This window comes from Lygodium microphyllum, chromosome 12, assembly GCF_053477565.2.
Source record: "Lygodium microphyllum isolate KBCC chromosome 12, Lygodium_microphyllum_v1.1.10, whole genome shotgun sequence".
Classification (NCBI taxonomy): Eukaryota; Viridiplantae; Streptophyta; class Polypodiopsida; order Schizaeales; family Lygodiaceae; genus Lygodium; species Lygodium microphyllum.
Window position 1 is genome coordinate 80111082 of NC_141146.1, and position 18506 is coordinate 80129587.

Consider the following 18506-nt stretch of genomic DNA (forward strand, 5'->3'; position numbering starts at 1 on the left):
ACTGGGAAAACTCAGCCTGCTAAGGCTCTTCCGCGTCCTGAAGCTTCTTCACCCGTCGGAGGCGATGAAAAAGTAAAACCTGCACTTGTAGGCTGAAAACTCAAACTTCCTCCATGTCAAACAGTAGCAAATCCACCACCTGTACTCCTTTCCTGTGCGCCCACACTCGTTTCAGCCTTGTTCCAAGGCGCAGCCCTCCTGTCTGCCCTTAAACGCAAAAAACGCAAATTTGTGTCGCGATGGAAACTCCTCTTCAGATTGATTCTGCGCTCAGTCAGTCCTCAAGCACTGCTCTGATACCATATCAGAGTGCAGCGGTGCGGAAGCGTAGGACTGAGAGAGAGAGAACGCAGAGAGAGAAGAGAGAGAGAGAGACAGTGGACGATGAAGATCTGCTATATAAAGAATGCTGAATACAAAGATATGCAGATATATACACGGGCACAGTGCGCTGGACTGCGTGTCTCCACCTCGACGATGCAACCTTCCTGTGCGCCCACACTCGTTTCAGCCTTGTTCCAAGGCGCAGCCCTCCTGTCTGCCCTTAAACGCAAAAAACGCAAATTTGTGTCGCGATGGAAACTCCTCTTCAGATTGATTCTGCGCTCAGTCAGTCCTCAAGCACTGCTCTGATACCATATCAGAGTGCAGCGGTGCGGAAGCGTAGGACTGAGAGAGAGAGAACGCAGAGAGAGAGAGAGAGAGAGAGACAGTGGACGATGAAGATCTGCTATATAAAGAATGCTGAATACAAAGATATGCAGATATATACACGGGCACAGTGCGCTGGACTGCGTGTCTCCACCTCGACGATGCAACCTGCTGTCCACCTCGAAGTCCGCTGCAGTCTGCACTATCTGCTGTCTGAAATCTGTGAACAGAGACAGAATCTACGCGTCACCGGTCTGTAATCTGCGAGCAGAGAAGTGTACTAGACTGCTGAGAATGTCGGGTATAAATAGCCGAGAAACAGGGGAAAAGAGGGCGCCAGAAATAGCCAGGCGGCTGCAGCCGACTGGCTGCTGCAAGTCGGACTGCCACTGTGCAGTCTGACTGCACCAGGCCTGCCCTGCTGACATGATCTGATCTCTAACAACTACCTCCACCATGGGCTACTCATACAGCTACTATGCCCATGCCTCCTCAACCCATCCCTACCTATGGATCCACCTTGCACACTACCCGCATGCTTGGTGGACACTCTAGGGCCCATTCCCAAGTGCAGTCCACTCCCCCATCTTACCCCCATTACACTTTTTCACACTACCCATCTCTGAGGACTACCACTCCTGTTGCAACGGCCAAGAATGCCTTCACAGATAAGACAAAGGTAGTCAGCTACATAGCATGTGAGTGGAAAGGCCCCTCTACAACAGATGCATTATGCACATGGGAGCTTCAAAAGAAAAAAATATCCAAAGAGACTCAATGGAACCCTTGAAGGAGATATGGGTGAAATATGGATGAACGATTTTATGTAAAGGATGGTCAAATATGTATCAAAGGGCTGTATATAATGTTTTGATGTCTTTATGCAAAGGCACCCTGTTCATTAATGCCATTGATGCCTTTGCCTCAAGTCATACCATCATTTGAGCTTTCATTTTGGAGCACATGCGACAAGTCATATAGATATAGGAGTCCAAAATATAGTGCAAGTGGTGACAAATAATGAAAGCAATTGTATATCCATGGACTTGAGGATAAGTTCCCTAGCATAGTATGGACTCCATGTGTATTCCATTGCTTTGACTTGCTCATTGAAAATACTGGGTAAATATCTTGGGTAAATGACATTTTTATAACAACAAGCATGTTAAGATTTGAAAAAAAAAAAAGATCATTTTTCACGAATAATTCCAATCCAAGATATTAGTGAAGAGTCTCACTTCTATTTACACTGTCTCGCGCATCATTGATATGAAGGGCAATACTTTGAGTCTCCTATACAAGTATATGGATAAAATTGACAAATTAACGAGACCTTGCTTCACAATAGCTTTTTGTCCTAAGACAAGTAAGTTACTATTTAACTTTTACATATGTAATATGAATGATTGTTTAGTGTTAATGACTCATTGATTATTATTCTAACTTATTTTATCTATGATCCATTATCCATTACTCTCAAGAATTGATGAGATTCATATAGTATGAAATGCACGATGGAATCAATTCCATAAATCAATCCATGCTATTACACATATATTGCATCCCCTTTGGTGCAATGAGGAGCAATACACTTGCGAGGACTTGGAGGAGAGCTTCATGGAGTACGTGAGATGCTTCACAGGGGATGATCTAGATATGATGAGAAAAGTAGAGAATGATTTGCTGCATTTTACAATCATTCTTTTCATTTTGGCCAATCCACGAATAGATTACGAGAGACACAACATCAATATGTCTCTTGGTGGGAGAAATACAATAATTGTACTCTTATTTTAATATGAGTCGCGACTTTTATGTTTTCATAATCTAATGCATTATGCAACCTAGGTTCTATAATCTATGGTCTACTTAATGTTGATTTTGAGGCTTGCCTATTAGTAATTATGTAACCTCAATCTCTTAAATTTAAATAGAAATGCATTGTCATCCATGTCCTCTCACAAGATTATAGTTCAAAGCATACCAAGAGAAACTAGAGCACATGGGTCCTCTTCTACCCCAAAAAGAGAAAAAAGCTCACAATAGCCCAATTGGAGAGTTTAATGTTTTGCCATTGCAATCTTCAGCTTCTTGAGAGAACCGATCTATCGCCTAAGCCTTCATAGATAATGAATTGTATTATCTGTAATTTAACTTTTTAACCTTCTCACTTTTTGGAAGTTAGATTGTAAATTATAATATAAGTAAACATTAAACACGTTGAAACTTCTCTTATATCTTCGTCTCGTTCACCTTTATAAGTGAATGTTGACAAAATTGATATAGAGAAGGTGTGTGACATCTCAGAGATACCATAGGACCAGCAAGATATTTACTCTATGCTCTATGAGGAGCCATCGACACTAGTCCATGGGACTCGTGCATAGAGAAGGAGAGTCTGGGCCAAAGTCTGAGGCTGAGGTTGAGGTTAAGATTGAGATTGCTTTATCATTTTTTTTATTAGGATTCTCTGAGTTAGATGAGAAGATGGTGCACGGATCCTCAGAATCTGAATGAGTGATGACTCATGGAGTTTGAAGATAAGAGTCATGATGCCTTAGAAATCAATTTAGCATTACAATTGCCAATTACTAGTTACCAATGGCATTACACATGCATATGATGATATCATGATTATTCGTTGATGTTGATATTCAGTAGTTACTAGTAGTTACTGGCAGGGTAGTTAGGTACGATTTGTCCAATCCTTATTTTAACATGGGAGTGGCTACCCATGAGATAGAGTATCACAAGATATTATCTATCCAATACTAACACAATTTACAAACCACAAATGTCTTTGCTTCAATTTTCAAGGAGTCATGAACATCTTTAGGGGATTAAAAGGCTGCCACTTGACAAAGCTTATCTATGCAAGTATGAGAAACGTTTTGAGGGGCTAATGGAAGTCTATTCCAACCACTGTGAGAGAGAAGGAGGCTGTTGGAGAGCAAGGAGAGGTTGCTAATGTAATTTGCAACTACCAAGGATCAATCCTACAACATGTGACAATAGTTTGGAGCCCTCCAAGAGTAGCTTGCCCAAGGCCCTCCTCGTGCAAATGACAGCATACAAGAGGGGGCAGCAGTCTTTTTGGTGCTCCTAAGATGTAGGTGACAACTTCCATGGCTGTTTGAACAGGGCAATAGTGGCTTTTTAACTTTTTTCTCGCCATGAAACTCTGAGATTTCTCTCTCTACAGCATTCTCTCTCATTCTCGAGCCATCTCTCAAGTTATCAACATTTTCCAACAGTTTGAACCATCCGAGAAAGAGATTTTAATCAATCTCTATTATAAACCCTAATTTATAGCGAAAATTAGAGTTTTAACATTCTCCTTGAGATATGTGCTCAGAATTGAGGGCCTAGGACTTGAATTCCAAAAGCTAAAATTGAGGAATTTCATGGGGATTTAAGAGGCTAGCCATCCAATATTAAATTTGGGGCCGAATTTGTCTTTCAAGGAGTAGGGTGAAGGCCAATCCCCAAGCAAACTAAGGGGCAAATTGATTTGCAAGCTTGCTGGTCAATTTGATAGCAAGATGCGCTTGCATTAGCAAAGGAGATCAAAGGATCTTAGTTGTACTACTTCCATTTGTAATATAAGATAAAGAAATACCACAAGGCACACTAAGTTTTGGGACCAACCACGTATGTCCAATGTGTAAGATAAAAGTAGTAAAATGTTTATGTGAATTCTATGCTTGCTGTAATTAGTACTTAATTAGGCTATTTACCACCCTATCCGAGAAGGAAGGTTAGTTTCACACTAGGTCTGGCTAAGACGAACAAGATGGTTCAGCAGTCGTCCCAAATGTTATATGTCCTCCTTCATCGAAGAGATAGCCAACCTCACCAATCGGTTCGGATATAGTAGAAAAGCTTGTAGAAGATATGTAGTTGGGATCATACTTGATGCACATCAATTTTTCAAACTCCTCATCTATCATGAAGCTCAAAAAATGAGAAAAATGGGAAGGTGAAGGTGAAGCATCATCTTTCTCATGGAGTCTATAATGCCTCCTCAAGGCCTCCAGCGATGGAGATGCCTAAAAAGACACCATGGGATCCCAAGAAGAAGAAGTCTGAGACATTGTGAATTGGTTACATGTCGTCCATGTATCTCACACAAAACCAGGCCTCCACAATACCATAGGATACTCTCTTGAAAAGAGAATCGGATCTGATACCATGAGAAGATATGCTAGGGTTAGCGTAAAGAAAACACTAAATGTACAACCACAACTAAAACACAATAACTCAAACAACAATCCAATAAACGCAAACACTAGACGCAAAACTCAAAACAAGAACTCTGAAGTAAATGAATCAATATTATAGATGAATGGAAGAGTGTACAAAATACTCAAGGGTAGAGCAATGAATGATATCAGAGAGTGATATCCACAAAAGATGGATCCTAAGTGTTGTGACAATCGGAGCTAAGAGAGAGTTAAATGTGGAAGGACACCGAGTTAGTCACAAAAACACAGCAATCTAGGAAAGTAAATGAATCAATATTATAGATGAATAGAAGAATGTACAGAATACTCAAGGGTAGAGCAATGAATGATATCAGAGAGTGATATCCACCAAATATGGATCCCGAGTGTTGTGACCACCACTCGGAGCTAAGAGAGAGTTAAATGTGGAAGGGCAGCATGTTAGTCACCAAAACACAGCAATCTAGAGGCTGAAATCTAGTAAACACAACAGTGTTCCACCTGAACAAGCTAAGAACTAATCACCCAAGATAGAGGACTGTCAAGCAATAGCAAGAAAGGTGTATGTTGATGTAAGCGACTTGCTGGACAAAGAAAACACAAGTACTATAGCAGTCACCTAGTGGGAGAGATGGTAGCAACTTCACTTAGCACTGAATGCTAAAAACGCACGCTTAATACGTAACAGCAGGGTGATGGCTGAAAACAGGCCGCTTGGGGCAACAAGAAGTTGAATATGGTGATAGGCTGCAATTAGTGATGGCTAAACAGCAAATGAAAGGTGGCTAATGGCTGAAATCTACACAAAGAGTGACAAACCTACGCAAAAGGATGGGCTGAACAATAGGCAACTTGTCTATTTCTAGATATGGAAGGATCCTCCCAAATTAGGGTTATGCTTATGAGACACAAAACTCTCTACGACCGCGCACCATTTAATGAAACTTTTGGTAATTAGAAATCAGCCTTCCTACTCAAATAGGGTGGTAAAACCTAATCAAGCACTTAATTACAATAATTAATAAATGACCATAAACTAAAATACACACATCACCTAATCAATCTTGGACAATAGACACCCAGTTGGCCTCAAAACTGGCCCCCCTTTCGGTATTTCTTTAACTTTAACTACTAATGGATTGAGTATAAGATGAGATTCCACAATCTCCTTTGCTAATCCAAAAGCCCCTTGCTGGTCCAATAATCAACAAACAACTTGGGCCATTTGCCCCTTGATTTTCACCCAGGACTTGCTATAATTGGATCCCAACTAGCAAAAGCTGCCCCAAATTTACAATGGAAGGCCTGGCATCTGAATTCCCTGAAAATTACACAAATTTCAAGGGTTGACTTCAATGTGTGATGCCTTCTCCTATTGACACGCGTCCTAAGGTAGCTGCAAAACCTTAATTTCTACAAAAATTTAGGGTTTACAACAAAGCTTCCTCTATTGTCCACCAAATTTGGTTGAGATTTGCTCAAAATTGCCTAAGAAATGCCGAAATCTCTTGAGAATGGGTTGGAGAAGGTGAGAGAGAGTCAATATGAGAGAGAAATCTGATTTTCTTCACAAGAAAATCAGAAAATCTGCCTGCTACTTGTTCCAGCCTGCATTTAATGCAATCACCCACTACCAGACACCTCCAAAATCTTGTCATCTAATCAACAATGCTATTGCCAGCCCCTAGAAGGTGTCTCCCTGCTATACTTGGCTGAGACCCCCCCAAATGGTTATCTTCTGCAGCAAATTGCTATTCTCTGATCAAAAAATGGACCAACAACTCCCTACTCCCCCCCCCCCTCTCTCTCTCTCTCTCTCTCTCTCTCTCTCTCTCTCTCTCTCAAGTTGAAAATTGATTAAATGGCTAAGACCCAACCCCCAAAAACGTTTTCTGAGTTTGCATGGGCATTTGCCAAGTGGCAGCCTTCTAAACCCATTTTTCAAAATTATCCAGTCATTTATTTTATTTAACTTTCAAAATTAAATAATCTTAAAAATTAATTTCAATCCTTTTGACCCTGTCCAAAATTAATGTTCCCGTCCATAATTAAATTGACTAGGCCATTTGCAACTTAGAGTGATCCCCAGCCTCTATTGACCCTTAGACCAGATTTATTAATTAATTAATGCTAGTCCCTAGTGTTTTTTTGTAATGCGAGATATATATTATCACAAGGTAAAGATAATTACAACACCCCTAGGATGGGGCGTGGCCACTTAGGCCATAGAACTCGGTTTCTTATGAAAATGTCTGAAAGTCCAATGTTTGGATTTCAAGGACCGAAGAACAGCTAATATCTCAGCTTCTATCCTTTATACCTCTTCATACTAGTCCCTAGTGTTGCCACTAACAGTTATTGGCCAAACCACTGTTCTAAGGTCAAAACTAACACCAACTAACTACCAAAACCTAGTTGGCATAACTTAACACAACTTTTGTCATTGACACCCATTGGAACCTCGAGGTCCTTGGCTTGATACCATGAAATAATTGCCATGTGCATCACTTATGCTAAACAACCTTACACATTTGATTAGTAACTTAATCAAATGTTATTGAAAAGATTAAAGCATCTTAAAATTTCACATACTCGTGACATACTTTACATGTTCTAGGGCTGTTTTAAAAAGCTAATTAGTTTGCAATGCATTTTAGCTCAACACGAAGGTTCAAACGGCCCCAACCTATGGACAGGCAATCCTAATTATCAGGGTACCTTTCCACATTATTGTTTAGGATTGGAGTTAAATAATTGTGACTACCTACATGGCAAGATAAAACACAAACTACTATTATTTTAGGAGAATGGAGTGTAGTTGTGCTATGGCCGAAGGGTTGACGCATCACTCTCCCTCATTCCACTCTCCTTGGACCAAGTGCATTGTTGGGTTCTCTCATTCTTAGAGAGAGGCTACCAAGTGGTCTCTTTAGGACAGATGTTAGATGGATATTTTTAGGATGACCTTACAAGTTCAATACCCTCAAGTTTGATCTTTTTTGGGTTATTGCCTTGCCATTTTGGCAAGATAGACTCAAAAATCACCCAATTGACTAAGTCTATTTATCCTATGGGCTCCAAATAATGTTGCTCGTGGAGAAGCATTCAAACAACAACTAAAGATTGCTTCCTCTAGCCGAGCTAGGGACGAGCATGTCACGCACAGCATTAAAGTGCGAAGTTAACAAGTGTCTTGTTTGTATGATTCATTAGCAGATTAAAAGAATAATTTTATGAAAGAATGTTCATTCAAATTACTCAGTGAAAATTTAATCCATGTCATTTCCAAGAAGGCTTGGATGAAAATTGAAGTTGAGTAGACTTCTAAAATCAAGAAAGGGTAAGGATGGACTAAGTAGAAATGAGTTGGTAAAGTGAATCTAGAGATTCAAAATTAGAATGTTTGTGGATAGTAATCAAATGTTGATCTCCATTAGGCATTGTCTCACAAATCTAAGATAAGTTTTTAACCTCACGGACATTAAGATGATACCGTATTAACCTTCAAGGGAAGAAACTCATTCTCAAAGTAGATTAAATTGTTGAATTTCACTCGCAAGGACATCCCAAATTGAGGTAGATGCAGAAGTTTAAGTTGAGATTATGGATGGTTATTTCTCTCTCGCTGGGACTAATGTAACAAATAGGTCCATGGTAGCACATTTAGGACTCACTTGTGCAACCAAATTGTGGTGGAAACAGTGGTGTCATGATAATGCAAAATTGAGGACTTGGGATAGCATAAAAGCTACTCAAAGAGAAACATACCTTCTACCCTCTTTTGAATAAAATGAATCAGTTCTTTGGCCTTTGACGACTTGATCATACATTAGACAAGTATTATTTGGAAATTTTCACTCTATGAAGGTATATTCCATGAATGTCTACTGGTTTAGCTAGGAACCAAATTCTTCTCTTGATCCTCGCCTTGAAGCAATGAGGCCAATCTATTTAGGAAATGTCTTGACACCAACTAAGTGCTTGGGGAAAAAGATTAACCAAGCTAATAAGCACGCTTATGTTCCAAACAAAAATCATGCAAATTATTGTGGTGCAAGACTTGATCCATGAACTGTCCAAGGGCTAATAAATGGTCACAATTGCTGGACAATTTAACTATTGGCTAGCACAATTAATTAAAAAGAATTAATCATTAAATTAACTTTTAGAATTAAAATTTCAAAAATTAATTTAATTGGGCTGAAAATTGGATAAAGAGGGCTACCACTTGGCAAAACTCTACTCAAAGAGAAACATACCTTCTACCCTCTTTTGAATAAAATGAATGAGTTCTTTGGCCTTTGACGACTTGATCATACATTAGACAAGTATTATTTGGAAATTTTCACTCTATGAAGGTATATTCCATGAATGTCTACTGGTTTAGCTAGGAACCAAATTTTTCTCTTGATCCTCGCCTTGAAGCAATGAGGCCAATCTATTTAGGAAATGTCTTGACACCAACTAAGTGCTTGGGGAAAAAGATTAACCAAGCTAATAAGCACGCTTATGTTCCAAACAAAAATCATGCAAATTATTGTGGTGCAAGACTTGATCCATGAACTGTCCAAGGGCTAATAAATGGTCACGATTGCTGGACAATTTAACTATTGGCTAGCACAATTAATTAAAAAGAATTAATCATTAAATTAACTTTTAGAATTAAAATTTCAAAAATTAATTTAATTGGGCTGAAAATTGGATAAAGAGGGCTACCACTTGGCAAAACTTCCCATGCAAAGGGTTGGGGGCGGGGGGGGGCGGGGGGGGGGGGGGGGGGGCGGGGGAGGAGAGAGGCAAGGTGATATGGTGACTAATCCTACCTACATTATTCGGATGACTGTTGACTTTTATAGGGTCTTGTTGGGTCCGCAAGAGATCCTTTCACATGTTCTCTCTGCTCGAACATAAATTTGTGACCTGGTTAGTAATCAGGTCAAACCAAAATGGGTGGATTTAATGGAGGCCGATATTTCTGAAGAGGAAGTGAAAGAAGTGCTGTCTCACTTGCCTCAAAGGAAAAGTCCACGTTGGGATGGGCTTCCTAATGAGCTGTTTTCAGCCAATGTGCAACTGCTTAAGGACCCATTAACTCGATTGTGTCAGCAGGTGTGAAACTCGAGTATGATGCCTTCAGATTGGAAGATTGCAATCATAAGGTTGTTGCCCAAAGTTCCCTCTCCGACCTCTTTGAAACAATGGAGACCCATTTCAATTATGGGATCGTTATATAAAATCTTCTCCAAGATTATTGCCAACAGATTGCAAAAAGTATTTCCGCACCTCATTCATCCACGTCAATACGGTTTCATTAAAGGTCAGAATATAATGCACAACATTTTGAATGTCCAGCTGGGAATCAATTATGCCAAAGCTTCTAGCCAGCCGGTTGTTATGCTTCAGTTGGATATTGAGAAGGCATTTGATCATGTTAGTTGGTCATTTTTGCGGCAATTAATGTCTACGATGGGTTTTGGCCCCCGTATGATTTCTCTAGTTGATACCATCAATCAGGGAGTTGTGGCCCATATTGCTCTTAATGGAGGGATTACGGAGGAAATCGCCTTATCTCGATCTCTTCCGCAATGATGTCCACTCAGCCCCTTGCTGTTTGCTTTGGTAACTCACCCAATGCTCTCATTATTGAATAAGTTCGCAGCTCAAGGTGAGATAGTTGGGTTATCTCTTCCTAGCGGTGATCAATTGGTGGGCCAATCTTTGGTAGATGATTCTTTTATGTTCCTCAAGGCGGATCCTATTAATGTCAATCGGGCAATGGTGGCTTCGAACCTTTTTGCATTGGCATCGGGCCTTCACATTAATACTCAGAAATCCACCCTCCTCTCCTATACGGAGAATGATCTGCATGCCTTGGGATGGAATGGAATTGTGATCCCAAGGGGCAATATAACTAGACACCTGGGATATCCTATCGGTGTGGAGATTGCTCCCCGTGCTTTGTTGGATTGGATGGCATCCCGAATTCATGACAGGTTCATGTACTAGAAATCTCGGAGTTGGCCTCTTCATGTTAAGGCTAAAAGTGGCTCAATGCATTATGATCAGTATGATTTCATTCTTTCTACCATTGCTGCCTTGGACTAAGAAGTCCCTTTTGGATTTGGTCCAGCCTATCAGATTTATGCTGTGGAAAAAGAAAGGATGGATCTCCTGGGCAACATGTCACTACTTCGGAAAGGATCGGGGGTGCAGCTTTGTTGGATGTTAATTTGCATATGGCCACTTTGAGGCTGTCCCTTTTGCAGAGTCTATGTATTCAGTGTCATCCTTGGTCAGATATTGCCAAATTCTTCATAGAAAAGATTGGCATCTCTCATGGAAGCACGGTTATTCATGCTTTCTGGTGGCATGCGCTTAATTCTACGAGGCCCATAAAGGTCTCCCTGTATTTTCTCCTTTCTCATTTAATTGCTTCCTGGCAAGAGATGCTTCATTTTCCTGTCTGGCATCCTCTGGACATTCGCAAGGAGGAAAATTCACTGCAAGGAGACATACTGGCTTCCTCGAGGTTGTTGGATTGGCCGCACAAAGATTTGCAGAGAGATAAGTTTAATCGGATGGTGAAGACAGTCTGTGATGGGGTTATTCCTGGGCAGCCCCGCCTTTATTCTTTTAGGCATATTCGTCGGTACTTTAGAGTGCCTCATGGATACAGGGACATTTGGTTATCAATACAAGACTGTCTTTAGAGGTTCTCTCCTTTGCCTGCATTACAGCCATTGCATCCATGGCATGACTGGAAGTTTGTGCTTCCTGATGACTTTCAAAAAAGGTTAGTGAATCAGATATACCATCAGATGGTGGAAGCTAAAAGATGGATCACGGGGAAGGTTAATAAGTTTTGGCATCTCAGGGATAGCAAAAAGAAGTGGCGGGATAGATTTATCCAGCTTTGGAAGTCTAAGGTTCCGTATCAAGGTAAAGTGTTCATGTGGAGGCTGCTCATTGGGGGTCTTCCAGCGGAAGAAGTGCTCCGTGCCCGAAAGATCTCTGCAGGGCGCAGTGTTTTTTGTACTACATGCGATGAGACATTGCCTCACCTCTTTGTCTCTTGCCCTGTTGCGCAACAGATCTGGAATTTCATTTTCCGTGTGTGGTTCTCAATGACCCAGCACTGCATACCAATTCGTTCGTGGATTATGGGAAATATGTCCTCTATGCCCTCTTTGTCTTCAGATTGTTCCTGCCTATTCCATTTTCTTAGATGGACAGCCCTAGGGCACATATGGCGTACTCGTAATGCCTTTATTTTTGATTCGGCATCGGGCATCCATGGGCATGTGGCCCATGTGCGTGGATTGGTGTTATGGCAAATCACTTCTATGATGTCAGCTGACCTCGTCCTTCCAGTCTGTTGCTTCATGGCTGCCAATTGTTTGCTCTACTCCAGTTGTTCTTTCTGCCTGATTTATTAGAATTGGTTATGTAATAGGTCGTTCTGAGAGTTTGCTCGCATCTTGTAAATTTCTACAAAGACAGTATGAGAGAGATTGAGTATGCTGACCTGATGGTCTGATGTAATAGAATGTAAGAGATAGAGAGAGAATGTTGACTTGATGGTCTCATGTAAATATTTACTACTTAATTCAATTATCTTCATGAAAAAAAAAAAGAGAGGGGGACTGATTTTCCATCATGAGCTGTTGAGAAGGGGCATTTGGCTGTTGGTGATTGTTGTTTTAAGGACCAATTTTTGTTGCCAAACACCAATTTTCTGCTAGGGACTTCATTTTTCAACCTCTAGAGACCATGCGAGAATTTTAGAAGCAATCTCAACAACTAGTAAATAGCTCCTTGAGCCCTTGGGTAGCTTATGTTGCTGCTTATCAAGCATTTATAGCTAGTCAACCAATTTTGACAATGAAACTCTGAATTTTCTCCCTCTTCAACTTCCTCTCTATTCTCTTGGCCAATTCACAACTTCCCTCAAGAGATCTCAACCAAATTCAATCCTAGCAAATGTTGAGAAACCCTTCACCAACAAACTGTATTTTTGTGTTTCTACGTTTTGCATTTAGGGTTTACAACCCCAAAAAGGGATGCCACCCTAGACTAACTATGCCTATTTATAGATCACTCTCTCATTCATTCCTTACAGATGATCCTTCAATCCATCACTCCCACTCTCTCTTCATAAATCTTCTGAAACTCTCTCTTCTATCATCGCTATCTCTCCTCTCTTACCACCATCTCCACGCTCTCCTGGTGCCAGCCTTCATCTCCAATTGGCTGCGTTTATAGTCACTCCCACTCTCTCTTCATAAATCTTCTGAAACTCTCTTCTATCATCTCTCTCTCCTCTCCTACCACCATCTCCACACTCTCCTGGTGCCAGCCTTCATCTCCAATTGGTTGCGTTTATAGTGGCAGTGTGCTTCTCTTCAACTGGCGTCCATCCTCCATTGTTGGCGACAGCATCTTCTGTGCTTCTACACCTTGCATTTGGAGTCCACACTCTCCTGGCGTAAGCATCCACCCTTCTAATGGCTCCACCTTCTTGCGTTTAGCTACTAGGGAGATTCCTCACCATCTGGCGTCTCTCTCCAACAAGCCTCACCTTCATCAGAGGCAATTGCACCTTGCATTTGGTTCCTGGCTGCTTCCCAACCTTCTGACGTCACTCCGGCGTCACCTCATCAGGCTTGCATTTGCAGATGGAGGCTCCATCGGTTGTCTCCCTGCTCGTAGGTACCACTCTTCATCCCTGCATTTGCAAATTCAAAGGCTCCTCATCCTTCAACGGTAGTCTCCCTGCTCCAGGCAACACCTCCTCATCTTGCGTTTGCAAACTCAGAGGCTTCTTCAGCAATCTTCCTACACTCCAGGGCTTCCTTTGTGCTACAGCACCCTTGTATCAGATTCACTTCATCAGCATAATTCATCTTTCATCATCTTCTGTGTTTACTTTCTCTCTCAGTGTTTGTCATACACACTATGTTTTTCCCCACAAACCCTACTGTCTCTTTGGTCACTTAGTCATATTGACAGGAGGTTGCAATGGAAGAATTTCTACTACTAACCCTAATTTACAGTAGAACTTGGGGTTTATCAACCACCCCAAGTAGATTCCTTAAAAACTGGGGCCTAGAACTTAAAATCTTAGTACTAAAATTTGGGCATTTCAGAGAAATTTTAAAAGGCCAACCAGACAACATTGAATTTGGAGCAAAATTTGTCATCCAAGGACAAACCAAGGAACAAATTCGTTTAGACCTTGTTATTCACTTTTCCCAATGGGAGGCATTGTATAGTAAGGGAGATTGGAGTTAAATCTCAAAGACTGGCTAGCCCCCAAGATGCAATGATTGCGTGGCAATAGTCATGGTGATGATAGATTCCAAATTTGATGACATGCTGCAGGTGGGGGGATGAAGACGGCCGAAAAAGGTTCACAAAGGACAGACAGCAGTGATGTGCCACTGAAGACTCGCTACAGAACAGGGAGCTGGCTGGTGATGGGTTGCATGCATGTGACAGGTTGATCAGAAGCAGGCAGCAGTGACAGGCTGAGCAACATTAGAGCAGATTCTTCCAGTAAAGACACAAATGTTTGCTGGATGGGAAGGACTCTCCATTGATGGCAATGTCCTCAAGACGAGCAGAAGGCTGAGATGGACCAACAAGAGCTCTGGATGGGGTGTGGGCAGAACGCTGATGGCTGAAGGCTGGAGTGAGAGATACACTAAAGAACTGATTTTATTTCTAAAGGATTTATGGTGCATTTGCCCTACTGCTAGAAATAACGCCATTTATTTTTGGTAATTAACAACTAATGCTTTCTGGGCTGTTTAAGGAGCAACGATTGGGGATTAACTCACTGTAATTTGTAATTAGTGCAACCTTAATATCAGTGGCTCAACAGGCATAGACCCCTGCACCTGACCCGCTGCACCATGTTGGACCTTGCAGTGGCTACACAAAGATTACCAAGCTCTGGGCAATTAACTAGGAACCACTTCCAGAATCTCATACTTCAACAAGAAAAGACAAACCATCGAAATAACTGGCAGAAAGCAGGGACCAGGACTAACCGAGGCAGTATTCTCCTGCTCCTCTTTGGCTATGTAGAACTTGGCAGGTACGAGCTCCACGAGCTTGTCAAAAACTGGCCATCAAAGGGAAACGAGGGTGAGTGTGCGAGGATCTTAACACACTGCAAAGAGGGAAGCGGCAGCACTTGATGATGGAATGAAAGGTTAACGTAACGTACATATGCGATGCTCGTGGACACGCGATTCCAGGTCGGAGAGGTCCATGGCTGCCGCCGCCGCTGCCGCGGCCTAAGAGCGGCTCTGCCCGGCCTGCGCCCGAACTCCTATTGATTGCCTGTAATGATCGTGGTCGTCTTCTTTTTTCTTCTTCTTCTTACTCGCGACTTCGGCACTCCATTCGAACTGTGACTTAGGTCGCTCGCATACCAAAAGAACAACAACGCACAAGCCAAAAATCACAACGGCCTGCGTTTTCTAAAGCACAATTATTCGAGCAATTGAGTCCCAAAGTCATATTGAAACCCGGATTTAATGATCTTTTCACGCTCGCATACCAAAAGAAAAACGCACAAGCCAAAAAATCACAATGGCCTGCGTTTTCTAAAGCACAATTATTCGAACAATTGAGTCCGAAAGTAATATTGAAACCCAGGTTTTATGTTTTTCCAAATGATAAAAAACCCTTAAAAATCTTAATCTTTTCACACTGGGTCACTTCTCAACACGTTATATTTTGGTTTCCTTGTCCCCTCCCCCTCCCCCCCTTTTCTCTCGCCACGGCTTCCCACTTGCCTTCAACTACCACCTACCTATCCATCATATGCCCACTTGTCCTCCGTACCACACTAGCTAAGCCTACCTTGAGTGTTTTATGAGAGTGTGTGTATGTGTGTGCTTAAAAACATGCACCGATGGCAAGCGGCTCGAATGGTGATCTTAGAGGGTATGTATGCATGCATGTTGCATACTACAGAAAAAGAGAGAGACCAAGTAGGAGCACATGCCATTGCAATTTGCTTTAATGGTGATCTAAGAGAGAGTGTGTGTATGTGTGTGGCATACTACAAAGGGAGAGTGGTACAGATCGGATGCTGTATGCGTAGTAGCGAATGCCAGAAGGTCCTCAAGAACAAAAGAACTCTACTTTTGCACAAAAAACAAGAGAGAAGACTTGCACGACATGAAGCAAAAAGACTAATTGGGTACAATCTCCCCCCATACCTTGTGTGAGCGCTCCACAAAGCATGTATTTAGTATATTATTCATCTCAAAGCTCAAAAATAGCCCAAATTTACAATTAACACGCTTTAGCTTTTGTGTTTGCTTTTGTCCAAATAAAGAATAAAGCGATTGAAGCATTCACAATTGTTAGAAAAATAATAAAATTAAACTGACAAAAGTGAATACCTAGCAGTCTTCAGCTACAAAATAAATAAATTGGTTAGAACTCAATCCTAATATTAATTTATTACGATTATGCACTCTAAACTCATAAATGTACATTAATTTAAATATGTATTTTGTGGAATCACCCACTTGCACATTAAATTAACGAGACGCTCGAAAAGGACAGCGTCCCCATCGACTTTTCGCACAAGGAATCCACCTTGTATATGAACCCCAGCAATAAATATAATTTTACGGAATCCACTGCAAAACCTTATGAAATCCACTGTGGAATATGCCTCCTGGCATCATACCCCCGGGGTGGGATAGCAATTGTCCTCAATTGCTATTAGCTCAATGTGGAGCTAGCAGTGAGGGGTAAGCACTTAGGTCTCGAGCATGCATCCATTGAGTCTCTTCAACAGGATGATTTTTAAACTTAACCAAATATCTAGAATATCTACTGCCAGTTTTAGTGGTCATAAAGTCAATATCTAAAATAGTTTCAGGTTCAAGAATTTCAGTTTCTTCTTCTAACAAATGAGGATTTTTATAGACAGGGTGTACAAGTAATTGGCCTCTAAAAGGTCGTAACAAACTGATATGAAAAGTGTTGTGGATTTTTCAGTGTTGTGGTAATTCTAGTTTAAATGCTTTGTCATTGATTTTGTGAATAATCTTGAAAGGTCCATAAAATCTAGGAGCTAACTTTACAATAGGGTGTTTGTCAACACTTTGTAATATTCTCTTTTCAATGTGCAACCAAACATAATCATTAAATTTGAAACTCATAGCTTTTCTTTTCTTGTTAGCTTGTTTTGTATATGATTGCTGGGCTTTCGCAATCATATCTTTAACTTCATCAAAAATAGTAGCATACATGTTAGCAATATTATCACCAGCTTGAACTTTGTTTGATAATGATATAACAAGTGTAGGCAATCTATATCCATAAATAATTTTAAATGGTGCTTTGTGTGTAGCTATATGTGGTGTGTTATTGTATGCAAACTGAAGTAAATATAAATGTACATCCCATGTTTGTGGTTTTGAAATTGTGTATGTATGTAAAAGATCTAAAATTATGCTATTAGTAGCTCCTGTTTACCCATTTGTTTCAGGATGAAATGAAGATGAAAAATCAATATTTGTTCCTAAATTAGCAAACAAAGTAATCCAAAAATTATTGCAGAATCTAGAATCACGGTTAGAAATAATAACTTTTGGTAAACCATGATTAGTAAAAGCTGTTTTCAAAAACAATTGAGCAACTTGAGATGCAGCTAATGTTTTCTTGCATGGAATGAAATATGCTTATTTGCGAAATCTATCGACAATAGTCCAAATCATATCATGATTAGGTTTAGTGTTAGGCAAACCAGTGATAAAATCCATTGAAATCTATTCCCATGGTCGTTCTGGAATTGGTAAAGGTATCAATAAACCATATTGTTTATCATGGTGTCGTTTAACTCTTTTATAAATTAAACATTCAGATACAAAGTTAGATACATCAGATTCCATTTGTGGCCAATAAAAATCTTCAATCAGTGTACACAAAGTAGAAATAATTCCTCTATGGCCTTGATATGGGAGACAATGAATTTCGTGCAAGACAAATGATCGAAATGGAACAGTTACATAATCTTTTTTCATAAAATATAAATCCATCAGCGTAAGACAATGAATCAATTGGAATCCAGTTATTTGCAACTAATTTATTCCAATCACCTTGAAAACTAGGGTCTTGGTCATAGGTATCTTTCATAGGGAGAAGAGAATCAAAAGATATCACAGAGATATTATGAATAGTCGGTCTTCTACTTAAAGCATCAGCAACAACATTTTCTTTTCCAGGTTGATATTGGATAAGTGGATGAAAACTTTGAATAAAAGCAGCCCATTTAATGTGTCGGTCAGATATTTGTGGCTGACTAAGGAGATGTTTAATACTTTGTTGGTCAATTTTGATCATGAATTTAGATCCCATTAAATAGTGTTTTCATTGATGTAAAGCTTATATTACAGCTAGCAATTCCTTATCATAGGTAGAATACTTAAGTTCAGAGGGTTTAAGTTTGCAACTAGAGTAGGCTATGGGATGGGAATCTTGCATAAGGACTGCTCCTATTCTAGATCCACTAGCATTAGTGACTACTAAGAAAAATGGTCTATTAAAGTAAGGTAGTTGCAATACAGGAGCATGAGTTAAAGCATATTTCAGTAAATCAAA

The 18506-nt window shown here is 40.4% G+C and overlaps 1 protein-coding gene across 2 annotated transcripts in view; it reads right to left on the reverse strand.

The window, feature by feature from the left end:
- The window catches only part of LOC148027972 (uncharacterized), a 63092-nt gene extending 47704 nt beyond the window's left edge, over nucleotides 1-15388 (reverse strand). The window contains exons 1-2 of one of the 2 annotated variants that reach the window (XM_087689666.1): nucleotides 15106-15388; nucleotides 14927-15000 (exon numbers count right to left, since the gene is read on the reverse strand). In XM_087689666.1, coding sequence (XP_087545792.1) covers nucleotides 14927-15000; nucleotides 15106-15151 — 120 coding nt within the window. In that variant the 5' untranslated portion in view covers nucleotides 15152-15388. The remainder of the gene's footprint in view (nucleotides 1-14926; nucleotides 15001-15105) is intronic. The other variant, XM_087689667.1, reaches the window with a different exon arrangement.
- Between the last annotated feature and the right edge of the window lie 3118 nt (nucleotides 15389-18506).